Source organism: Molossus molossus, unplaced genomic scaffold (assembly GCF_014108415.1).
Source record: "Molossus molossus isolate mMolMol1 unplaced genomic scaffold, mMolMol1.p scaffold_m16_p_1, whole genome shotgun sequence".
NCBI classification, from domain to species: domain Eukaryota; kingdom Metazoa; phylum Chordata; class Mammalia; order Chiroptera; family Molossidae; genus Molossus; species Molossus molossus.
Window position 1 is genome coordinate 174,230,001 of NW_023425344.1, and position 26,538 is coordinate 174,256,538.

Here is a 26,538-nt window from a genome sequence, read left to right on the forward strand (position 1 = left end):
AATTCGATCCTGTGCACAGGGGTTCAGTCCACTGTTCTCACTGCCAGACTCTGGATCTTTCTTCCTGCCCAGATGGATCTGTCAAATTCTTCCTGCTTAGCTGAATGACAAATCCTGGCTCAGCCTCACCAGCCTTATCGGATGCCACTCTGCCAGCAACCCAAACATTCCAAGCACCAGCTGCAGGACAGATTCCTGGGCTCTAACCCCGAGATTCTGGTTCATTAATTCAGGCGTGGCCCCAAGAAGAAACACACACCCTAGGTGATTCTGATACACTAGGAAATTTGGGGGAAGAAAAAACATGTAACCTCTTTGATGGATTTGAGAACCCTATATCCCGTGGCTGTTAATTCCTTTACATCAAGGAAGAAAGGTTTAAAAAAAAAGGAAAATTTGAGCATCTGATACTATGACAGAAGTTAACTATTTCCTCCCCTATTTCAACACTTACTTTAGGGGCATTTATGATTATTTCCAGTGCACTGTTCTTTTTTGTTTTTTAATAGAAGTTCACTAAGTATGTACAGTATGTCATATATTTTATAGAAAATTCTTTTAATGTATGTATGATTTAACATACACTCTGTTAATGAGAAAAAATATCAAAGGAATGATTATTTGCTCTTCTGACTGAACAAGTGAAATGGAGTTTTCCATACACATACAATTTAAAAAAATATACCCAAGAAGAACAAACACTGATCTGTTAACAAAAATAAGGACTGAACATTATTACCTTTAAAATGGCAGGAGCAAATATAAAATACAAAAAGTAACTTTACAAATGAAATGTCCTCGCTAAGAAAGGCTAGTGCTTGGCGATCTGGTCTCCTCTGGGGCAGATGTGGCATCTTGCTGGGCGCTCGCTGCTGCTGGAACAGCCTCGGGTCCTGCGCCCGCAGCAGGGACCTCGGATTCAGCGGCGGCAGCTGCTGGGCCGGAGCTCGCTCCCGTCTGACTGGGGGTGGTCTCAGCCTGAGAGCCCAAGGGCTCTTCACTGGAGCCGGCACGGGCTGGACTGAGAACGGCAGCACCAGGAGGCACGCCCTCTTCTTCTGCTTCCATGTCCGCTTCCTGACTTTGAATGTCCTCACCTTCTTCTACCATAGCAGGTGGTAGTTGTAATAAAGTCTAATAAAAAATAAGAAAGTGAACTAACTCAAGTGAAAAAACACAGCTTATAAAGTTAAGCTCTCACATTAACATTATCTTCCTAGTAACTATTGTTCACTCCAGAGTTCTCCAAAACACTGCGGGCCATTTTATATTCCAGACCAAACTTGGATGTGACTATGGCCTAGGTTTTACTAACTCCAAAAATATGCCAACACAGATATCACAAATAATGATTAAAATACATATTCAATCTTTAGAGAGGAAAATATTATGAAAATCTATTTGATTTTTTAGCAAAGGAATGTGCTGTCACACTTTTGGAAAAAGTAGCTGATTAGGACTGACTGACACGCAAAGTCAAGAAGGGACAAAGCCATGGCAGGGAGGGAGGGGGAAGGGATGAGACTCTGTCCCACTCAAACACTGGAGCAGTTCTCAGTGCTGAGCCTGGCTGCCTGAATGGGTGGGACAGGGGTCAGTGAGAAATGAGAGGGATTACTAAGAGGCACAAGGGAACTTCTGGGGATAATAAATATGTTATCTTGACTGTGATGATGGTTTCACGGATATATACATGTGTCAGAACATCAAATTGTATACTTTAAATATGTGGGATTTATTGCATGCCAAATTATATCTACATAAAGGTGTTTTGAAAGTATGGATGTTACATGAATAATAACCCATTTTGGCATAGCTGGTTTGCTATAAGGAATCAAATATTTAAAGATTTATTCTGAAGGGAAGAGAAATACATTCAATGATACTGTCTTAACACTGCACAGTGACAGATGATCACTAAATTAGGGGGTGATCCCACAGTAGGGTATAAAAAATGCCAACTCACTATATTGTATACCTGAAACTAATGTAACTAATATAATATTGTAAGCCAACTGTACTTAAATTAAAAAAATAGATTTATTCTGCAACAAAAAAGATTCTTCTTCAGCAAGAAGATGAAGAGTCAGTGTTGAGAAACTCACCTGATGATAATGATGCGTAGTCTGTATCAAATGCATGTACATGTTGTACACAAAGTTTGCCATTTGAGGCATATTCTTTATTATCTGTACTTCATGAGCTGGTCTTTCTCCATTCTAGAAGAAGGCAAAAAGAAAGTTAAAGATAGAGTGAAACACACTAAAAACTAACATTCCAACAGAAGCCCATGTCTCTGTTTTATGTATAAGCACTAGTAGGGTTTACATAAAGATGTAAGTGTGAGAATCTAATAAAGAATGAAGATGAGTGATTCAATCTGAATTTTAAAAATGCAGTGATTAGAAGGGACTTAAGAGTCACTAATTTTTAATACAATTTCAGGTTCGTAAATAAAATATGAGTTTTGGCCTACTAACTAATACAGAAGAAAAAGAGATAAGCAATCATTCGAATAGAGAAAAAAAATCAACATGGTCTAAAGTAATGGTCTCTAATACTATATATATACTCTAAAGGCAATTCTGAAAATTATTCAGAAAGAAAACGTTAAAAATATTCTTCCTATTCATGTTTTTCTAAAAAAAATAAGAAGCTAACATTTACAATAAAGAGCTAACGATATCAGGACTATCAATCATGAAAGCAAATATTCAAAAGGAATTTTTACTAATAAAGAATACAGTCAAAAATGTTGGCAAACAGTAGTCTAGAGTGTAAACTCTGTGGTGTCTGTCGGAAGCATCTGGGAGAGAATGTTAAAGCACAGAGGCCTGGCTCCAGCCCCAGTGTTGACTCAGCAACTCTGAGACAGAATGAGGTGATTCTAATGGAGCAGTCTCTGACAACAACCTGGGGCAGGTCAAGTAAATGAAGGAAATACAAAATTTGCAGTTCTTCCTACATCATATGAGAATAAAGGCAGACTTTCCTATTTGCAGTCAATTACAAAATGTTTATAAAGTCTTGCCCTTTCTTACTACAGGAACAATTCAGAAAACCATAAAGGTTAAAAACTTTTATCAAGAAAAATAATTTTACCTTAAAGTGACCACTTATTTAAAGCACATACAGTTAGAAATGTTCAGTACATTAAACAGCATTTCCCAGAATTAAGCAGATGGTAAGCTGCTTATGAGCAGGTGTTCTTTTGGTAACAGTCACTTTCTGCAATGGTCACAACTTCTGTGTACAGAAACTGCCATATTGTTACAACTGCAACGCAGCCTTCAAAACAGGAAGGGTTTGGCTTTGATTTGTTTGCTTACTTTCTGGTGGCTTTGCTGGCTGGGCCTCTTCTGGGATGCAGTGCTCGCTGCTCAGCCCTCCCTGCCCCTGACACTATCTCTTGAGCACAGCATGGGGAGATGCCGTCTGCCCTCAGCTCCCCAGGCTTGAAGCCATGGTGCTGAAGAAAGCACCAGTTTCTAAAACTTCTGCTCATTGGTACTGCCCGATCTGCATGCCAACTTTCTCCAGGTGTGTCCTGCACACACCTGGGTACAAAGCACCTGGGGAATCTGTTCAACCTGAAGACACAGAGGCTCTGCCTCAGACCTCTTGTCAGGAATTTCTCTGTTTAATCACCGGCCCACAAAAGATGGAGAACCTCAGCACCACAAGATTGTGTCCAGACTCCAGAGATGACACTCAAGGCTTTACATGACCCGCCCCCCACCGTATCTCTCTACCCGCTTCCTCATACTCGTCTACAGAGCATTTCTTTTCTCTTCTTCTTGTTTAAAGTATTTGAAATTATTACAAAACAAATACACAGAGTCTGTTCTTTCCCTGAACCCTGGGAGGGAAGGAGAAGTGTACCACAAACATTTAAAAGTTTCATTTAAATTCTAGTGGATTTTCAAGACATTTCATTAAATGAAAAATCAAAGCCGAAGTCTATATAGTATGCTAACCTTCATGTAAGAAATGAAATATAAGAAAATAAACAGGTATCTACTCCTTTGTGCAAAAGAAATATATAAAGAATAAACCAGAAACTAAAGAGATTGTTTACCAAGGGGGGAGGAGGGGAGAGAAGGAAGGAGAGGAAAATGGTAGCAGGGATGAATAAGGGAGTAAGTATATCTTTTTATTAAGTATATGCATATGCGCTTTCCTTCCCACATTTCCCCAGAATGTAAGCTTTCTTAAGGCTTCTCTAAGAGCTAAACCATTTATTACTCTGTTATCAAATGATTAGTTATGCTCTCCTTACAAAGCTATACAATGATTATTAACATGGACTCTGGAGTCAGCCTGCCTGGGTTTTCAAATCTTGGATTCTTCATCTACTAGATGCACAGCCAAACTACTTCTCTAATCCTCAATTACCCATGCATAAAATTGGATTAATAAGAAAAACTACTGAGCATGGCTGTTACTGAGATGAAATGAGATAATGTTTGTAAAGAGCTAATTGTGTGATACATGGTGAGTACTCAATGAATGTTGGCATATATTATTTTTATATAGAAAATCTAATTTAGTTCCTTAATGCAAGCAGCACTCTAAACCAGTAATTGGATGATCTTTTTGATGATGTTCCCAGCTAATGTGGTCATGTAGAAGAGAAGAACGCAGCTCTATACAGTGAATAAAGAAGTCCTACCTTTCTACTGGTTGGGAAAGGTTCTGTTGGAATTATATGCAAATGAAGTGGGCGGGCCGTGAGCTGGCTGAAAGCTGGAGTTAGTTCAAAACAGTTCTGGAAGAGGGATACTCTGGCGAAGATATAAAGTCCAAGTCTGGCTCTAGACATGGCCACCACTAAGCGCCGAACATCCCTTTGGGAAACAAACAAAATTAATTAACACACATCAAGATTAGTAATATATTTACGCAGCTTTTTCTTTTCCTTATATATTCCACTAAATATTCCTGTTAAACTGTGTCATTTAACAGTTTTCTTCAAAACTTAAGAGAGTAAACATTAAGTTAATCAATGTTATGTGACTAGTAAACCAAGTACAAAGTTAATGCTTTATTACTAATCTATATGGTTTTTTTGGGGGGGGGACACAAAATAACAGATGCACTGATTAAAAAGACCGAAGTAGCTATACTGGTATTAAGAAATAGTTCAGTTGTCAGTCACCACTATTAAGTCCATCTAAACCAACCTTTCCTCCACTTCACCTACCAAACTCCCAGGCTACTCCAAGTCAAGTTTTACTTCCTAGATAATTCTCACCACAGTGTTTTACATTTATTTGTAATAATAATTACAAATATAAACATATAGAATGCTAACATGATATAACATAACATAATACCATGTTTTTTCATGTACTTACTCTAGTACCTCGTCTCAATGCCTGGCCTATAAAATGAGTAGTCAATGTTCACATAAACAATAACAAAAATGGCTAAACTGAAGAATACAACTATATATGTGACCACCTAATGAATTATGTCAGTTTTCTTTATCTTTTAAAGGGAACATATGTTTTTAAAACTTAATTCAAATCAAATAAATTTATAAAAGGAAGGATATATATTAAGTCTAATATTCACTACTAGTATGGGTAAAAGACATTTTTGGTTTCAAATACAGAGGAGAGTTTGTTTTCTTGAGATGCTCTTCGATGGCTATTTAAATTTGTGAGTATTTTACAAAAAGAAGACTTTCATGAATAATAATAAAGTCTGGTAAAATCTTCCCTAATCCTTGAAAGAAAGTATCAGTGTTACAGAGATCAAATAGTAACCAGGGATACCTACCCCCTCTCCATATACACAAAACTACGAGATGTTCCCTTAGGTAGGAGAAAACATACCCCTTCGCAGTAGCATTTCCACATCTCTGACACACTGGAATCATGAATAAGTATTACCTTCTAGGTTACTGCAAATCAAATTGTTTTCTATTTCCTCCACATTTCCTTTGAACCCAAGGGGTTATGTTACAGGTGGTGTTTGCTACAAGGTAGTAGACATACAAGGCTAGAAATACTTAGCATGAGTTTCCACACAAACATTACAAAGGAAAGTAAAGTTAAAACAAGGTTCTCAGGGAAAAAGGATGGTACTGGTAGAAGCAGGACCTATACTGTTTCCATAGCAATCGCTCCATCGTAAGGTCCAGTTCTCCCCTTCCCACCCAACAGGCTCTACACTTTAGGCAGGGTGCAGCTACCGTGCTTCCGCAGTGACCGCGCCGGCCCTCGAGGAAGCTTCTCGCCAGTCCTCAGTGCCAGGTGCAGTAGAGCGGTTCTACAAGCTTGGTCTCCCCTGCACAGGAGGGTCAGACTAAAATCCTCTGCAGATTCAAATGCAGGCACCTTCAAAGGATATGCCCAGTGTCTCCCCACCTGGATTCTAAACTCCATGAGTGTAGAGATCATGAATATTAGAATTACTTCTATAGATCAAGAATCCAGGTGGCCATCGTAGAAGCGCCAGCAGTCAAAATGAAGTTTACTCCCTTTATGACTTCCGACCGGAGCAAGAACCGTAAAAGGCATTTCAATGCACCTTCCCACATTCGCAAGAAGATTATGTCTTCTCCTCTTTCCAAAGAGCTGAGATAGAAGTACAATGTTCAGTCCATGCCCATCCGAAAGGATGATGAAGTTCAGGTTGTTTGAGGACATGACAAAGGGCAGCAAATTGGCAAAGTAATCCAGGATTACAGGAAGAAATATGTCATCTACAGTGACCGAGTGCAGCGGGAGAAAGCTAATGGTACGAATGTCCATGTGGGCATTCACCCCAGCAAGGTGGTTATCAGTAGACTAAAGCTGGACAAAGACCACAAAAAGATCCTTGAACGTAAAGCCAAATCTCGCCAAGTAGAAAAGGAAAAGGGCAAATACAAGGAAGAAACAATTGAGAAGATGCAGGAATAAAGTAATCTTACATACAACTTTCATTAAAACTTAAAAGGAAAAAAAAAAAGAATCCAGCACACTACCAAATAATAGATCAACTTGAAAGTATTTGTAAATGAATGTCCAAACACTATGAACATGACAAGCTCCAGGCAAAAAGTAAATGAGTAGACAGGATTCCTTGGGGCTGTGTCTTGAACTCAGGGCAATGAGATTACCACCTTCTTTCACAGTCCCCAGAATGCGGCTAGCAGAGAGTACTGTCAAACAATAGGCCATCATTCTGATAGAACTCCTTCTGAGGAGACAACACAGAAAGCGACAGTTTCACTGCTTTGCACGGAACAAGTCCTGAGCATTCCTATTGGTACCTGGGCTATTCAAATCAGGTGGGGACAAGAACAACGAATGTTGGAAAAGGGACCAGAAATGTCTCACTACTCTGGCTTCTGAATAGCTCCACAGTGTCCGAAGACAGGTCTCTGGAACTAAAGCTGAATAGTCTGGCCCCCATACAATCACCCGATGAGTCTACCCTGAATGAAAAAGATGTGAGCAAAAGAAATATGACAGGCACTGGAAAACTGAAGGGGCTAAACACAGAGTCACCATATGACCTAGGTAACTACATGCAAGGGAAAGGAAAACATGTCCACACCAACACTTGTACATGAATGTTCATAGCATTATTCATAATGGCCACAAAGTTGAAAAATCCCAAATGTCCATCAACTGATAAACGCTAAATAAATGTGACATATCCATAAAATAGAAAGTTATTTGGTAATAAAAAGGAATGAAGTATTCATACACTGTACAACATGAATGAACCTTGAACACACAATGCCAAGTGATTCCATTTAAATGAAGTGTCTAGAATAGGCAAATCCAGATAGAAAGAAGAATAGTGGTTGCCAAGGACTTGGGGGACAGGAGAAGGGAGTGACTGCTGGTAAGTATAGGGTTTCTTGGTGGTGATGAAAATGTCCTAAAACTGATTGTGAAGATAACCCTATGAATATACTGAAAGTCACTGACTTGTACACTTAAAATACATGAACTATAGTATGCAAATTATGTATCAATAAAGCTATTATTTAAAAGAGCCCTGGCCGGTTTGGCTCAGCGGTTAGAGCGTCGGCCTGCGGTCCAGAGAGACCCGGGTTCAGTTCCCGCTAAGGGCATGTACCTCGGTTGCAGTTTGTCCCCGGCCCTGGTTGGTCATGTGGGTGGCAGCCACTCGATGTGTCCCTTTCACGTCGATGTTTCTCTTTCTCTCTCTTCCTCTCTCCCTCCCACTCTACCTGAACAAAAAAATGGAAAAAATATCCTCGGGTGAGGAAAAAAATAAAAAAATAAATAAATAAATAAATAAATAAATAAAAGAGAAATATGAAAGAAACTAGGATTCCTTGGTCTCTTGAAACAAACAAAATATTAGGAAAAAAAAGATATAAAAGATTATCTCTATAAACCTAAATATTCTATGAAGAGGTTGATAAAATTCCAGCTCAGATGCCTGAGGAATGTGGATAATCAGAAGATAAATGACAGTTAAACTGACATTTCCCCTGTATACTTTAAGGACACCTGCACTATCACCAGCAACCCCTGATGAAGAAGCTGGACAGTCAAGAGCAAACTTTGGCAAATACAAAGAAGATTGATTACTTTGATAATGGTATTTTTTTACTTAGAAAATCTTGATATTAGACAATACTGAAACCAGGTTCTCTTTTAACCCTTCATTTATAATAAGTATTTTACTATCATCATCATAATTCTTTTTTTAAGTTTCCAGAAAAGTCAGGCAAAGAATGACACAGAACTAAACCCATGGGCGTCTGGAAAAGAAAAATCACTACAGAGTAGGAAAAAGGATGGGGAGGGGAGGAAGCAGTCCTCGTGTACTCATGCTGTTTTTGAGAGATTTTAATTACGTAAATCTTAATGATGCCCCATTCACACAGCAGCTAGCTATAAATCTCACTGGGGAAAAGAAACTGCTTTTTAGAAAGTTAAGTCTCCAAATATATACTTGACACTTAAATAAACAGGCAAAAATAAACCATTTTAGAATGCTCTAGCCTTCAAACAATTTCTTGAAACATTCTATCTTTGCTTACTCTTACATAAAAGTTATCAGTCATGGAACCTAAGCACCAGGCTAAGCTCCAAGCAGATCTTGACTTAGTGATAACATTATGAGAGCTTGGAGAATTTTCTTTTTATATCCACCAAATGAAATAATAAAATGAACTCTCCATATAGTTTTGCTATTAAGTCATATGAGATGAAGGTTTATATAAAACTAAACAGCTGCTTTGTAATAAGAAGATATTATTCCCATAAATCTCTGGCACATAAATATATCACAATAAATGATAAAAACAGATTATTGTTTGTTTTGACAATTCTTAATCCTAGGAGAACAAATGGTTCCTTTATCCTCTAACACTGAGGCTCAGAGACTGTGGAAACATCAGAAATCCTGTGCAATGAAAAATTCATTCTGAAGACGTCTGCACCACTACTTCCTTTCATTTCTGACAGCACATTGCATTCCAACATACAGCACCAAAAGCTGCCATAACAAGTCATTATACTTTAAACTTAAAAAAAAAAAAAAAAGAGTAAAACTACTTAGCCACAGAAGTTTAAAACTAAAGCACATAGTAAAGTTCAATAATGTGACAGATTTTCCTTACGTACCTCAGATGGCCCACTGCCCTGGTCCGTACTAGAGAAAGAAGAATATAATCATTCTGTTGTCCTTGAAATCTGTCAACAGTTGTCACCTAGAAAAAAAAAATGGTACATGTGGTATATTTAAAGTAATCGATTCCAAAATAAACATGACTGTATACTTAGAATTGAAAGGACTAGTTATTGGACATGAGCTATGAAATGAACCACGGTGACCAGATTAGGCTTTGTCCCTGTTATTCACACTATGGCATTCATCTTTACCTCTGTTGATGAATAACTCTCCGTGAAATTCAGTCTTCCCTGACTAGACTGCTTAGCTCCATGAAAGCAGGGACTGTTTTTAGCTCATTACCTGGTATCCCAGTTGGATGCCCAGCAACATAACTTAGTTGGCTCACTTATTATTTAACACATTCCTAGTTCTCATCTATCACATTCCTCTGTCGAAAAACAAACAATCTTCATAGTACTTCTTGTTCAGTTTGAAAATGCATGTAGAAATAAGGAAATTCAGGGAGGTTTCAGTCTAATATTGATACTCAGCATTTATCATTTTCATTAATTCAACAAAAAGTTTAAATGCTTATCCTACACAAACTACAATCATGGTCCTACCTTTAGAATATTTCTTTTCTTTTTAAGTCAGCTTCACAGAGGAATAATTTACATATAATAAAATACACTCATTTAAGTGTATAATTTGATAAATTTGGACAATGCATACCCCAAATAACCATTACCACAATAAAAATGTCCAAGACCTCAGGCCCCTTTGTCATCAAATCTGTATCTCTACAACTCCAGGCAACCACTGATCTGTTTTCTGTCACTACAGTTTTTTTTTACCAGTTCTAGAATGTCATAAAAATGAAGTAATAAATTACACACTCTTTTTTGCCTTGGCTGGTTTAGCTCAGCAGTTAGAGAGAGCCAACTGAAGGGTTGCAGGTTCAATTCCCAGTCAAGGGCACATACCTGGGCTGCAGATTCAATCCCCAACCCTGGTCGGGGTCTTGCAGGAGGCATCCAGTCTGTGTTTCTCTCTCTCTATCTCCCTCCTTCCCTTCCACACTATCTAAAAAAATCAATGGAAAAATATCCTCGGGTGAGGATTAACAAACAAATAAACAAAAATACATACTTTTCTACCACTGATTAGTGTTCCACTGAATACATATACTACAATGTGCTTATCCACTCACTTGTTCATGACATTTAGGTTATCGCCAGTTTGGGGCTATTTTGGATAAAACTGCAATGAACATTCTTGTATGAATGTTTTTGTGCCATGTTTTCACTGCTGTTGGATAAAAGCTAGGAGTGAAATTGCTGAGCTGTATGGAAAGTGTGTAACTTTATAAGAAACTGTCAAACTGTTTTCCAAAATTGCTGCACCACTTGACACGTTCACTAGCAATGTTCTAGTTCCAGAATTCCAGATGCTCCAACATCCTTGCCAACACTTAGCATATGGCCATCGTTATCATTTTAGCCATTCCACTGGGTGTGTAGTGGTACCTTCACTGTAGTTTCAATGTAGATTTCCCTGACAACGAATGATGGTAAGCACTGTTTCAGGTGCTTATTGGCCATTTATATGTCCTCTTGAGTGAAATGTCTGTTCAATACATTTGCCAATTTAGTATTGGGTTGTCTTCACTTAACAATGATTTTTATATAAGTTTTTATGTTCTGGATACAAGTCCTTTGCTCTTCTGTGTGATATTATTCTAGGAAATTCTGCTGCTGTCCTGAACATGGGGGGAGCTTGTCGGAGAACTGGGCTCAGAAACTGCTAATGGCCAGGCAGAAGGATGGAATGAAATTTGGTCTTTGATGACATCACTGAGCCACTGTAACCCAACCTGGGGCCATGCTACTTTCATCCTACTAAGGGAGACAGTAACTGGCTTTATTATGTGAGTTTTTCTGTTACTTATAAATAATAGAACTCAGATACTGAGGTCCTTCTATTTCTAAACTTTACATTTCAAAGTATTAGTTCCTCATTTTTCATTCTCTATATCCCTTAAAGTGTTTTATAGTGTGTATTCCCCACTGCAGTCCTTTCTATGATTTTGTTTTATTTTCTTCCAGTTCACATCTTGTCTCTTCCCGAGTTCTTCAATTCTCTACTTTGTAGGCCTCCCTCTCTCTGATACCTTCATTAAGTACTTTAAAAGTCAAAGCCAAATGTGTATTCAAAATTTTCATCTGTTTCAGGCCAACATGTTTTCTGGAACATGTATCTTGTCAGTAGGTTCTGATGCTCTTTACCTGATTTCCCCCCTATTAAATTGAGCTGGTGCTAGCTGCCTTTGCCCCACTATTTCATCACTGAATCAGTGGATTTCCTAAAGAAAACCCACTTACTGTGTAGGAGATTAGGCTGGGTGAGCGGGACTGTTTTCTAAAAGTTGGATGGTTTTCACAAAAGAAGGTTCTTTTCTTCTGCTACTATAGTGACAGTCTACTTACACATCAAGCTACTGCAAGCAAATACAGCTCACCTATAGACTTCTTTGAACCAACATGGGGCCAGGAAGCCTTCTGCTCACCCCAATTCCGGCGCCCACTGTTGAATAACAGGGATGTGGCCCATACACCTCAGAGCATGGCGCTCACCTCCCGGAAGCACTTGCTGGCACTTTCGAGACTAGTCCCCTAATTCTCTTCTTCCCACATTTCCTTCATGATTCTAGTCACTCTATCTGTGTTATGTAGCTATAAATGGAGTTTGTCTTCTCTTCCTCCCATTTTCTTCTTACTTTTGGATTACTTCTAAAAAAAGATGGAAGAGCTTTTATATGGCCATACTCTCAACCAAAGTCCCAATTTCATAATTTCTAATGTGTTTGTTCTGTTATTCTTTTCGATTTTAACACTTTATTGATAAAATCAAGCATATTCATTATTTGATATTACTCCATATATTTCATTTGCAGTGGATATGACCACAAAACATTTTTCCCACTAGGTTTTCCTTCTGTAACATTGCTAGCATTCACCCTACTGAGAACATTTTATTAACCCCAACTTATTTTCACTGACTCGATCAGCACTGTCCAATATAAATATACTACAAGTTATATATGCTTTTATAATAGCCACTGGTAATCAGTGAGATTTTACAATAGCTGTCTTAGATCTCTGGAGTCTTGCAGATGTCCTTTGTCTAGCTAATCCTTCTGGGTTGCTAGTGACCAGACAGTATGATATGATCACAGGATCATCCTCTATTCCTGTTATATAAGACTGACTGATGTGACAACCGGGGATTGAGCAAAAATTATTTTAAAAAGAGATTTAAGACTAAAATCTTAAGGAGGAACTAAGGCAGTGGAAGGAATCACAACATGTGAAATTCCTTAAATAAAAATTTATTAACTTAAATAATTGTGCCTATGTTACAATTTTTAAAAACCCTTTACAAAAATCCAAACCAAACCGAAAACAAATAAACAAAAAAACCCTAAGTCTGGATACCCTACTATTTTCCTTTATCGTCAAGAAAAAAATACTCCCCTATACACACTCAGTAAGAGGCAGTACAAATCACACCTTTGCAAACAAAACAAAAAGTGATACAATTCACACTTCTACTCTAACAGTACCTAAATAATGTAATTTCATTACTCATGATTTTGTCAACAAAAGGTTTTAGAAACATTTATTTCTTATTACTCTCTGTAAAAATCTTCAGTGTGGTAGTTGAGACAGACGTTCAAAGCAAACCAACAACAGTCAGATAGGATTGCCAGAGAATTACTTCCAGTTCCTATGACTGCAATTTCTCACATGTCTTAAAAGGAGACAGCAAAAAGACAAAGTGGAACAATATAAATAGCTCATAATAAATATAAATCTTTCCATCTTACCAACATCACGAATAAGAGAACATACATATTACAATCATAAAATTACCTTATTTGGTCTTCCAATCAACGGATTGCTCCCACATCGTCTATTGATAATGTCACGAATAAGATGCTTTTGCCCATTATATGTTGTCAGAATACTGATCTTGTCAGCAGGGTAGCCAAGTAAACACATGTACATGAAGAGTGCCACCACATATTCTGCCTCTCCAAGATTCTGTAATGCAAACATAATCAGATTATGCAGTAATTTCCTTTGTTTCAATTTTATCGAGAAAATGGTTAGCTAGCACAATTTGTTCATTTGTCACACTTCCAGAGGTGAAGAGTTAATAATTTGGACAAGTGAACATCTCACTTAAAACTGATGAACCACCTTATCCTAGATTATTCTATGATAAATAAACATAGAATAATGTAATTAGTAACCTCTGACAGTTACATATATTTGTAATATATGTAACATCATAAAATAAAAGTTACCAACTTAAAGACTTAATATTTCTGGGAGCACTATAGGTCAATAATTTTCTGCTACAGTGCACTGGAACTATAGTTCTGGAAGGAAACATTAAGATAAAGGGGTGAGGTAACTGTCTTAGAAGTCAGTATAAAATCCAGTCTAGTAGCATATACTGTAGTCAACTGTCAATTTTTACAGAATGTTTTTCCTTCTTCTTCATACTTCATAGTATTTTTCGTGTTTTGTATCTGTTCTCTGATGATGGCTGCCAACTCTAGCAGACCACTTTAGGTGGGAAGAGGATATGGCCCCAAACTGGTCTGGCTCACGGTGATGTTAGACTGGTTAAAGATTGGTGGGAAGGAGTTTAACTGACATTGAAAGGCAGAAAGCATACGCAAGGCTATTTAATCCAGTTCAGCAGAGATTAAATTAAAGGAGTACAAGATGAGGGAAATGAGAAAGTAAAATGAGAATATATGCATAACATAAAAACTGAAAAAGAAAGATAAGAAGCTGGATTTCATGACAAGGCAATAGGAAAATTACAGGAAGACCTTCAGAAAAATCATTTATATTCTGTTGACACTCACACAGCTTGAATTATCTCTTAAATGTTCTAGTTCTTTGGAGGACAGGAGGGAAAAGAAGCCACATGACTGTAAATTGCATCAATTTTCTTATCAATAGCAAACTACAATTATCTAAGCATCAGCTCTAATATAGGTAAAAGAACAAATCTTTTGGTGTATATGTGGCCAGACTTCTTCATATAGATTATCAGTATACATTTCTATATGTACGTTTTCCTGTTCCTTTTTAAAAATAAAATGGGATACTCAAGATATACTTACAAGCTGATTTTTTTCATTTTATATAGCAAAAACATTTTTCCTGTCAGTAAACCAAGTTTTTAAGAAATTATCTTTATTGTTTAAAGTATTACAGATGTCCCCCCCATTGCCCGCCTCCCTGGCTCCTGCCCTGCCCCAGGTCTTCACCACCCCGCTGTCTGTGTCCATGGGCTATGCATATATGCATGTAAGTTCTTTAGTTAATTTCTCCCCCCTCCCACTTCCCTCTGAGATTCCTCAGTCTGTTCTATGCCTGTGGTTCTGTATTATTCAGTTTATTTTGTAAAACAAGTTTTAATGTTATCATCCTTAGTGGCAATTCAGTATTTCATTATATGGAATAAATAACAATGTAATTAATCCCTACTGATAAGACATTTAGGTTGTTTCTCATTTCCAAAATAATTAGCAGTAAAAGAAAAAGATAAAATAAACATTTTAGCATATAAGTCTTTGCAAATTGCTCTAATTTTTTTTAGGATAAATCCCTACAAGTGAGAACATTGTGCTTTTAATACATATTGACAATCTGTCTGCTAAATTACTTTCCTACTAGCATTGTATGAGTATAGAATCTCCCCAAACCTACCCCAACAAAGTAGTATCAGAGGTGAAAATATGTTCCAGTGATTTGCACTTAATGTATAAATCTATACATTTTTGTGTATGTGAATTGCATATTCTTGTCCTTATTGCATTTTTCTGTTGGAATGCCGATTTAAAAAAAAACAATTTAAAAGAGTTCTATATACATTCAGACTTCAATCCATTGTTTGTTAAATGTTGAAAATAAAATTTTCTCAAACCAATATTTTTCTTTATGATTTTTGCTTTTGGTAAAAAGTTTAACAAGATCTTTCTCACCCCTACATTATATAGTCACCAATATTTTCTTCTTTCTGGAAAGTTTGCTTACAGTTTCCTTTGTGTATGTATCTTTAATCCATCTGAAATTAAATGTTTTGTGTTGTGTATGAAGAGGGGATCTAATGTTCCTTTATTCAATAACTAGCCAAATGGTTCTGTATCACTGATTTAGGTAGTAATTCAGCCTGGCAAAGGCAAAACAAACTTAAAAGTTTCATGTCTTTTTCTTACCTGATAAAAGTAAGGATTCGGTTCAGACTCTCCCACTCCCTGAAAGTCTTCAACGTTGATGAGCTGGAAGTCATACAGCAAGCCAGCATTAGCTGTGCTGAACTCTGGCAAGAGCTGCACGTGGGGTAAGTTGCCTAGTTTCTTGTATCGCCAGTTGTACAGGTTGCACAAGCTTTCCAAAGACAAATCCCCCCAAACAGAAAATATCAGCAAGGTAAAATCCCTTCTAACATACTCAGGGGCATTTCTAAGGAACTGTGCTCTTCCTCCTAATGTTCATGTTCCTATTTTGTGCTGTTTCTGGCAGTGATGCTTTTCCAGTCTTTGCCTCCCTACTTCAACCCAAGTGAGGCCAGGTGACAGTTAAGAAATGACAGCTCCATTTGCTCTCCGAGGCACATGTTATCTTCACTCAAATTGAAAAAGCAGGGATAAGTCCGTAAATTCAGGAAAATGTTAAGGTAACTATGAATTGGGGCCTATACACTTAATGAAGCAAGAACTGTGTTCTCTTCTTGTTCACTTTTTGCTGTATATTAACCATATATCTTTAGGAGGCATAAAAAAAGGAGAAGGGACAATGGAAAAAAATCCATACCCCAGGCCAAAGGCAATAAAGGTGCTTTTGGATATTAGATGGCCAGTTACTAGACAGCTGGGAGTGCTGAGTTTATACAGAAGATGTTATCAAATACTTGGATTACAAGACATATGTCCTTAAATTGGAGTAATCCCTCCCCGTCCTTTACCTTGCTCTGGCTCTCCCCTGAGCATCGAGGTCCACAGTAGGAACTCCAACTCGGACAAAGCGAGTGAAGAGAGACTGTTCCATGTTTGAATACTTCTGAAAGGCCATGTTCTTAATGACTGGAGGTAACTGGTGATGATCACCAATCATAATCCAACGTTTCAGTCGGCTGAAACCATCCTGAGGGTTCTGGAAACGACAAGTGAGGAAATGGGATAGTATTCTCATTGACATTTTACCCAGCTAGTCACCAACTTACTGCATAAGATTCTTGCTATTCATAAAACGGCTTCAATAGCTTACCAGTTCTTCACATTCACCAGCTCCACAGAGGAATCTGGCACATTTACAGAATGACTTGTGAATCAAGTATGGGTACCACAGCTCTTGGCTGACAGTGTGAGAAAGGAGGGGGATTGAGAAGGCAAGCATGGAATTACCCTATTTTAACAGGCAGGGTAATCCAAAGATGTCTGGGATGCTTAGGTCAGAATTAGGCAAAGCGTGCAGAGAAAGAAACAGATGCCCACCCAGGAAAATAAAAAGATGTCAAAGTAAACACCTTGAATCACAATTGTGCCGAGAGCCCGTTTTGAAACCCCCCCAAAGCAGTAAAAATTTTATCTTCTTTAATTTCCCACACTACTATCTGTTTCCTTGTTCCTTGAAACATATTCTGATAAAATGCATTTCAAGTCCCAAATAACTTGGCTTCTAAAACTACTTTTGGAACCCAATTTATCTATAAGTTAGCGCAGTCTCTATTCTTAAATTGGGGATTCCACATTTTGTTTTTAATGCTTCCACAGTAAAGACCACTGCACAATAAGAAACATATTTAAACACCATGATTTAGCTCAAAAAAAGCAGGCATAAGGAAAAGCAATGTACCCAGTAAAAATAAAAAATAATTCTAAAAACAACTCTAACAAAAGAAATGAAAAAAATAGCTTATCTTCCTTCCAAACTGTGTAAAGATGCAATTTTCTTGATTAAAATTACTGTCTTTTAAAAACTTAGAGATAAACTATGAATTTTTAAAATATACTCCCAGAAATAATACAAACTACTAAATAACCAGTGAATGAATAAAAGGAAGTTTACAAAATATCAAACACCGATGTTAATGAAAATACATAATTATGACAAATTATCTTGCTTTCAGATATTGCCCCTGGGAATTCTTAAAACTCTTTCTTTGCCTCAGATCGCAATATCTTACCTGTAGAAGAAGAGGTATAAAAGTTTCTATCTCCAGAATCTGAGCAGCCTCCTCCATTAAAATGTTGTCATACTGAGAAAGGGAGAAAAAGGAAAGCTTGTCAACAAGACAGCTTGAAAGCCAAGCAACTACCATCATAACCACAACCACCATGAAAAAAAAATTCAGATTAGAGTAATAACTTATTCAAACAGAAAGTTCATGATTTTATTTATCACTCTGCCTCTGCTTCTCCAGTTGCTTTAACCTCAGGGAAGGCCCCTAAACAGATAACTCTACATCAAGGAGATCTTGCATAGCATTTCTTGGGCTGCAATATCAATTCAGTTCTTTAAGTTCTACACAAGCAAAAATCAATTTATGACTATATATGAGGTTGTTTTCATTGGTACTTCCTTTTTTTTTTTTAAATTACAGTTTACATTCAATATTATTTTGTAACAGTTTCAAGTGTATAGCACAGTGGTTAGTCAATCATGTTTTTTCCCTGATAGTTCTAGTACCCAACTGCCTCTATACATAGTTATTACAATATGATTGACTAGATTCCCTGTGCTGTACTTTACATCCCCATGACTATTCTGTAACAACCAATTCATACTTCTCATCCACTGGTACTCTTATCATAGGTAGTATTTTGGGGTAATTTTCCCCTTATGAATCTTACCCAACACTCAACAATTTCCTTCTGTTTCAGTCCCTGGCATTTAATATATCACCAAAAGTATGTCAATTTTACCTTAAAAAACTCCCTTGTGAATCTATTCATTTCGCTCCATTTCTACAGCCTCTATCACTCTAGTCTAAGCCACTTCTCTGACTACTGCAAGCAATCTCTTTACTAGTCCCACCCCTTCCTGTCTTGTATCACCTAAATCACTGATACAGCAGTCAACAAATCACTTCACTTCCCTGGTATCAAACCTTCCATTGGCTTCCATTTGTCTTAGGAAAAAATCCCTTCATGTGGCCTGTAAGAGATGTATCAACTTAGGGCCTATCGTCAACCTGGCCCTTGCCTCCCTCTCCTACTTTCATGTCACCTTTCTCCTTATTCATTACACTTCACCCACACTGACCTACTTCATCTCCTCAGAAATGGCAAAACCACTCCTGCCTCTGGTCCTCTGCACATGCTATTCTCTCTTTATTTTCTGTCTGATTGGCTCTTTCTCACTCTTAACGTATCAGTAAAGCCCACTGTGTCTAGGCCTTCTCTGACCTCCCAATCGAAAACAGGTTCACAGCATTCTTTCCTTTGTTTCATAGCAAACCACGACCTGTCATTCTGTGTCTTTACTTGTTTGATGCCTGTATCCTCCCACTAGCCCAGTTTACAGTAACGCTAGACACTGAACATTTGTAAAATAATTTTAAAAATCAAGTCTTTTTCCAACATAAGGAAATTTCCTTCTTTCTTTGATGATTGCTCTCTTTTCTCTGCCTAATTCTCTTCTAGATCAATTCTCAACATGTTGTATCCTTCCCCTCTACTTCTAATACTGATTGCTACATAATGCATCTTACTCCCTGTTTTATTGGTAAAACACCTTCTTTGAGAATCTCACTAAGTACACAGTAGAGTCCCTTTGTTTTCTGTTTTTAAGGTTTTCTCCTCTTATTTTCTAGGAAAGTGGAAGGTAGGAGGGGATAATACTGACTCTTAATGCTTAATTAACTTTAATTCTCCCTTTTAAAACTGTTTATATATCCTATAATTTCTGTGTTACTCATTTCTCTCAAAATATGCTTGCATCTGTATTTGTCCAAGATTGGTAGCTGAGCTGGATTTCCACTGGACGGGATGAAAGTTAAAGTTCAGCCCTGGCTGGTTTGGCTCAGCGGTTAGAGCGTCGACCTGCGGTCCTGAGAGACCTGGGTTCGGTTTCCGCTAAGGGCGCGTACCTCGGCTGCAGTTTGTCCCCGGTCCTGGTCGGTTGTGCGGGTGGCAGCCACTCGATGTGTTCCTTTCACATCGATGTTTCTCTCTCTCTCTCTCTCTGTTTCTCTCTCTCCCTCCCACTCTACCTGAACAAAAAATGGAAAAATGTCCTCGGGTGAGGATAAAAAAAAAAAAATTAAAAAAAAAAAAAGAAAGTTAAAGTTCAATTTTGCACTGTTTCTTATTGAAAAATGTTAAGGCATGTGGCCGGATATCTTCTCTAGCTCTGATACTGAATTTCCCTATAGCCATGATTAATTGGGTCATCCTGGCGGGAGCTTAAGAGAAGGAAGAGTTCAAAAAGCCACATTTTCACAGAAGTCCTTGCATGGACCCTCAGGATAATAGACACACTATGCAAAACAGAATGGGAGAAGCTCAAAGAAGACAGCTTAAAGAGCCTGCTTTCTGAAAAACTCTGAAAATGTAATGCAATTTAACCTAATTATTACATAACTATATTGGGAATATTAAGGAGAAAGCCCACGAATGTGCACGCATCTCTCCTTGAGGACAGCACAGAGTCAAAAGTCAATCCCTAAAATTACAATTTAACATTCTTTATTGATATAGATTAAAATACCAAAGGAAATACTAGAAGAGCTGAAAGAGTGGATAATTGGGGAGGATCAGAGAGTAAGGGACTGCCTTTTTAAAAATTTCAGCAGATCTACAAATTTTTTAAGCTCTTAGACTAGGTGTACATGTATAAGTTGGATAAAAATAAAACTTTAAAAACATAAAAGATCTAAGATACTATCAGCACACATGTTAACTATCTTTAGATAGTTAGCACAATGTAAGTAAAGAAAATGACTAAACCACCCTGGCCGGTATGGCTCAGCACTAAGAGCATCACCCGCAGACCGAAGAGTCCTGGGTTCAATTCTGGCCAAGAGCACGTACCTTGGTTGCGGTTCGTCCCTGCCCCCGTTGGGGTTGTACGGGTGGCAACCAATCAATGTGTCTCTCTCACACTGATGTTTCTCTCTTGCTCTCTCTCCCTCTCTCCCTCCAGCTCTATCTGAAGATTAATATAAAAATGTGTTCGGGTGAGGATTAAAAAAAAAAAGAAAATGACTAATGAAATATGATAAGCTACAAGTAACATGTTTTAGAATATGCGTGTGAAAAGCCTCATGAGCCCTGGCCGGTTTGGCTCAGCGGTTAGAGTGTCGGCCTGCGGTCCTGAGAGACCGGGGTTCGGTTCCCGCTAAGGGCGCGTACCTTGGTTGCAGTTTGTCCCCGGCCCTGGTCGGTTGTGCGGGTGGCAGCCACTCGATGTGTTCCTTTCACATCGATGTTTCTCTCTCTCTCTCTGTTCCTCTCTCTCCCTCCCACTCTACCTGAACAAAAAATGGAAAAATGTCCTCGGGTGAGGATAAAAAAAAAAAAAAAAAAAAAAAAAAAAAAAAAAAAAAAAAAAAGAAAAGCCTCATGAAAGTATAACATGCTAATTATAACTGCATCATCTCCCCTTGTTACTGAACTGATATGATATAACATCAAATTAAAAGTATATTTTATGTCGGCCCCAAGAAGAATATATTCAGGTGAAAAATTCTCACTATTAATTTGCAAAAGAGTAACTTCACACTCCCTTTTAATAAATTATCGTATTTGTCCTACCTTGCAGCTGAGGTATCTTTCATCCAAGATAACAACAATTCTATCACCTTGAATTTATTTAGCACCTATCTTCCAGTGAACATATAACACTTAAAAGTTTGTCAGTTACTAGTGCTAACAGCTCTTTTTGAATTTGTCTAGTAGGTCTTCCGGTTTTCACCGGAAGGCCCTAAAAAAAAACCAAAATTGTCAGTCGCTTACATCAACAACAAATGCTTTGCAAACTTTGAATTCAAACCAGTACACAACCCTATTTCAAATAAGCACAGATAAGCCAGAAGTTAAGTGATTTGCATTAAAATCAGAGTCTAGGTCAGTGTCACTAGCAAAGTCACAGTGTGCAAATTCAAATTTACTGCTCAATTATTACATTCCATTTCAGTGAGTCACAGGCTAATAGGCTATACCATGCCCTTTAGCTCTCTGGTCTTTATCATATCATTAAGTATTTAATACCTCATCCTTACAGGCTAAGTAAGAGTATTCCATATCCTCAGATGGAAGTCTTTTTATTTATTGTAAACAAATAACGACTGAATGTGTGCTTAAAGTGTGAACAATACAAGCATATAGATGTTTAATAGGTGAAAAACATTGCCAAATGTTATTTTTATAGCTTTTAGCTCTGTTCAGAGATTTTTCACACAGTGAAAATATATTAATCTACCTTAACAAGTATGAAAATTTGGTTAGACAAGCATATGGTTATATTACTTAATGGGCATACTACTGATCTGGGAAGTCACATTAAGAGTTCACTAACCAAATATACATACAAAGTTATCATCACTTTTAAGAGACATTTTTAAGTAATTATAAATGCAAACTTCAATAAGAGGTAAGCCAATCTCTAAGGGAAATGGCCTAAGTTAAAAAAAAAAAAAAAAGCCCTGGCCTGCAGGTTTAATTCAGGTCAAGGCACACAGCTCAGGTTCGGTTCAGTCCCTGGCCCTGGTCGGGTTGTGCAGGAGGCAACCCATCACTGTGTGTCTCTCACATTGATGTTTCTCTTTCTCTCCCACTCTGCCTGAAGATAAATAGAAAAAATATCCTCGGGTGAAGATTTAAAAAAATAAAACAAAAAACTAACATGTGAATAAATGATGAATTAAGGGACTAAAATATTACGTCTTTACCTTGAAACCTAACTTGACTAAATCATGTCGTTTTAAGGCAGCATGAGTACAGGTCATGGCAATGATTTTGGCTTCTTTCACCAAAAGGTATTTAGATCTGTCCAGCCCACTTCGAAGCAGTTCAGAGGCCCTAAATTCCTATGGGGAGAGGAGGGGGACAGTGAGAGACTATTTTAGGAAAATAAACAGTTTATGCATACATCTACATAATCCAGCTAATCAGACTTGATTCCTGAGAATTTAACATAAACATACCATAAACCAAACCTAAAGAATCATAATTATTTTCATTATTAATTAGGTACTAACTGAACTAAAATAATAGCTGACAGTCAAGCTACAATTTGAATTTTTGGTAAAAGGTAAAACATTTGCACTATCAACAAGAATACTAGCCCTAGCCCTGGCTGGTTTGGCTCAGCAGTTAGAGCATCAGCCCTCGAACCAAAGAGTCACGGGTTCAATTCTGGCCCAAGGGCATGTACCTCAGTTGCGATTTGTCCCTGGCCCTGGTCAAGGTCATGCAGGAGGCAACCAATCGATGTGTCTCTCTCACATAGATGTTTCTCTTTCTCTTTCTCTCTCTCTCTCTCTCTCTCTCTCTCTCTCTCTCTCTCCTTCTCCCTCTGAAGATAAATGGAAAAAGATCCTCTGATGAGGATTAAAAAAAAAAAGAATACTAGCCCTGGCAGATGGTTCAGCTGGGGCATCATCCCGCAGTACACCAAAGGGTTGTGGATTTGGTGCTCGTTGGGGCACATACCTAAGTTGGGGGTTTGATCCTCAGTTGGGGCACTTATGGGAGGCAAGCAATCGATGTTTCTCTTTCTCTCCCCCTTCCTCTCTCTAAACATATCTTCAGGTAAGAATTAAAAAAAAACAAAACACCCAAGAATACTGAATAAAAGATCAATTACCACTATACTTAAACTATGTCAAGTATTCGTAACAAAGGTGAATTTAATGCAGGGGAGTGGCTACACAGGTGAGGGGAGAGGAGAAGAGCCAATGAGGGGAGGTGAAATAAACCAGGGATTAGCAACAAGCCAGAACCACAGAGGCCAGGCCAGCAGAAACTGGAGCCACAGGAGACATGAAGGCCAAGGCAGAGAGAGGTGGTAGAGGAATATCTTTCTTTTTCTTCTATTTCTTCCACATTTCTCACTGGCTAAACCCAGTATGAGTCAGCTGACATGGGAAGCTGGGAAATTAAACCTCCAAGGATCAACCCCTGACCATGGCAGAGGATCCCCCACAGAGCAGAGCTGGGGGATGAACAACAGATGGATGTGAGGAGCAAACAAGCCAGAGTACCTAATAGCAAGTTGTATCAAATCTGAGTTTCGTCATACTCACTTCAGACTTTTAAAATGCTACTTCTAAAAATAACATTTTTGTTTTGTTTTTTAAGTAATTAAAACATTACAGGTAAGAGAAGTACCCTGTACAGTCTTCTCCCCACCGCCTCCCCAAATAGCTACTATAATAATTATATGTTTATCATTTTACTTTACATTATAAACATACTATAATTTTGTTTCTCAGGTCTTAAATTTTTATTTATTATCACACTATGTATTTCTTATTCTGTATTTACCATCCATCCACCTACTCATATCATATAGCAATATTTACTGAACATGTACTGTGTGCCAGATACTGTTCTAGGAAACAGGCATATGATATGTAAAGATATAAAGACAAAAGAGGCAAAGTCTTTGCCCTTTTACCTGGAATAATTCTAAACCTTCTTACTGAGGAATCTGAGTCTGAATGTGATCCCTTTAGAGGATTGCTAGTCTTCCAGTGATGTTTTCTATAAGGAATGAGAAAACTAGGAAGCACCCCTGGCGATCCCTGGGTTCCAGACATATTCTTCTCTGTCCCCTTTGTATAGTGTGATTCTTATTTCACCTTAGTAATCAGGATCAATCATCCTGGCTAACCAGCAACCTCCCCTTTTGCCTACTGAAAAAAGAGCACGAAGAACTTGGAACTATGGCCACGTGGCAGTTTCAAATTCCAATTCAAAGAACCATTGGTGAATCTCCTGATGGAAGCATTCCTTTCTTAAATGTTAAGACTTTTACACCAGACTAGCCAGAATAACGGGCATTCAATTCATACCTTAATTTTTACTTATTTCTTGAACTAGAACAATAAATATTTGCAATAAACTAATTTAAAAGTAACACAAACCAATTTAAAGGTAACAATCTGGCCCTGGCCGGTTTGGCTCAGCGGCTGGAGCGTCGGCCTGCAGACCAGAGTCCAGGGTCAGTTCCCTCTAGGGGCACGGACCAAAAAGAAAAAGTAACAATGTGGTTTGTTAGATTTAAATTATTTTACTTACTTCACTTAAAAACCCCACCAACAACTAAACTTAGAACCTTTAAAGGAAAGCTAAAAGAACCTGAGAATCCTTACCTCGAGCTGAGTAAAGATTTTCTTAATGTGCCTGAAACATCCTTCAGCAATTTCCATGTCTTCTTCATAAGATCGGCCTTTAAAAATGGGTTGAGGGGCATTTGCAAAATATTCATGAAAAGGGAAGAAAGTGGAGACTTCCGTGACATCTGGCAATGTGTTACCTTTATTTTTCACTTTGCTGATATATTCTTCCCAACGAGACATTACCTATAAAAAAATAAAGGGACTTGAGGTTTAAATTGCTAGCTAATTATGTTTTAAATGGTAAAATAAAAAAGAAATTTAGTAAAAATAAGTTCTAATAGGTAAAAGAAAAGAAAGGCATTCTTTGACCCCAAATAATTATTTCTTATCAAAGTCAATGGTGGACTAGACTGCCCTTGTTTTATAAAAGTAACCTTTAAGATGACAGAAAAAAGATTTTCTTCAAAAATGTAGAAAGAGGTAAAAAGCCTCAGGGTCATCTCATGGAACTTTATCTCAGACATTTCAGAGTCTCCATTTATGCAAGACAGTTTATTATTGAGGCTTTAGAAACTCCTTACTTTTTCATCATCTCAGTTTCTCTCCATATAGGTAAGTTGAGCTTTCATAGTTTTTTAGTCAATTTGGCACTTAACCCTTCTGCCAGACCTTTATCATTTTTCCAGTTCTTTTTAGTACATTTATAAAGAACTTCTGGTTAAACTGAGTACACATTAGAAAGCTCATTTTATGACTTTTGTGATAGAGTTCAATTAAATCCTGGTATAATGTTATCTATGGCTCTACCACAAAGTTCCTACTTAATTAATCTCAATTTTTATAATTCTCCCAAGTCTTCTTCTGTTACAATTTCAGAGTTTCTCAAAGTGTGGTCCTTAGGCAGAATATCTGCGAAGCTAAGTAAAAATGCAGATTCCTAGATGCCATTCCCTACTGAAAGAGACTCTCTGGGGACAGAGCTTGAGAACTTCCTTTTGAACAACTTTCCCAATGTGATTCTTGTATGCTGAAAATTGTTGATCTATACTGTGAGGCCTCAAGTTCCTATTTCCCAAATTTATTCCTTAAGGCTCCATAATTTATAGATTATTTCTCCTACGTTTAAAAATAGTTTTTACTAATAGCCTGGTGATTTTTATTTTGTGCTAAATATGTGTTTAAGCATGATCTTTACTCTGTTCTTCAAAGCTCTAAACAGTCTGAGACTAATGCAGACTATTTTGCAGAATGATGTATATCTTCCCTGTTTCATAAGAAACCATGAAGTATGCTCATTTTAAATGGACTCAACGGGTTTGTGTGTCCACTTAGAATGAGCACAAACCCATTCTTTCATATACATTTTAAAATTTAATTGTTATGGTTTATACCTAAAATATACAAATAGCATTAGTAAAAAGAGAATAAAGTTATACAAAATCTGTATTATTTGATTAAGCCTTAGTCCATTTAAAATGATCAGTAGACCGCCCTGGCCGGTTTGGCTCAGCGGTTAGAGCATCGGCCTGCGGTCCGGAGAGACCTGGGTTCGGTTCCCGCTAAGGGCATGTA

The 26,538-nt window shown here is 37.7% G+C and overlaps 1 protein-coding gene, 1 non-coding gene and 1 pseudogene across 6 annotated transcripts in view; 2 read left to right on the top strand and 1 right to left on the bottom strand.

Annotated features, from left to right (window-relative positions):
- Positions 1 to 648: 648 nt before the first annotated feature.
- AQR (aquarius intron-binding spliceosomal factor) overlaps positions 649 to 26,538 on the bottom strand; it is a 90,504-nt gene continuing 64,614 nt past the window's right edge. For 3 of the 5 annotated variants that reach the window (XM_036259261.1, XM_036259270.1, XM_036259278.1), the window contains exons 25-34: positions 25,000 to 25,209; positions 22,573 to 22,710; positions 17,866 to 17,937; positions 16,645 to 16,832; positions 15,896 to 16,067; positions 13,527 to 13,697; positions 9,606 to 9,691; positions 4,673 to 4,847; positions 2,106 to 2,219; positions 650 to 1,134 (exon numbers count right to left, since the gene is read on the bottom strand). In XM_036259261.1, coding sequence (XP_036115154.1) covers positions 802 to 1,134; positions 2,106 to 2,219; positions 4,673 to 4,847; positions 9,606 to 9,691; positions 13,527 to 13,697; positions 15,896 to 16,067; positions 16,645 to 16,832; positions 17,866 to 17,937; positions 22,573 to 22,710; positions 25,000 to 25,209 — 1,659 coding nt within the window. In that variant the 3' untranslated portion in view covers positions 650 to 801. Of the gene's footprint in view, positions 1,135 to 2,105; positions 2,220 to 4,672; positions 4,848 to 9,605; positions 9,692 to 13,526; positions 13,698 to 15,895; positions 16,068 to 16,644; positions 16,833 to 17,865; positions 17,938 to 22,572; positions 22,711 to 24,999; positions 25,210 to 26,538 lie in introns of all 5 variants that reach the window. The other 2 variants (XM_036259252.1, XM_036259246.1) reach the window with 2 other exon arrangements.
- On the top strand, positions 6,474 to 6,916 carry LOC118628376 (annotated as a pseudogene).
- On the top strand, positions 21,546 to 21,608 carry LOC118621980. Its single transcript, XR_004957857.1, has one exon. It is a non-coding gene; the product is annotated as a U7 small nuclear RNA (small nuclear RNA).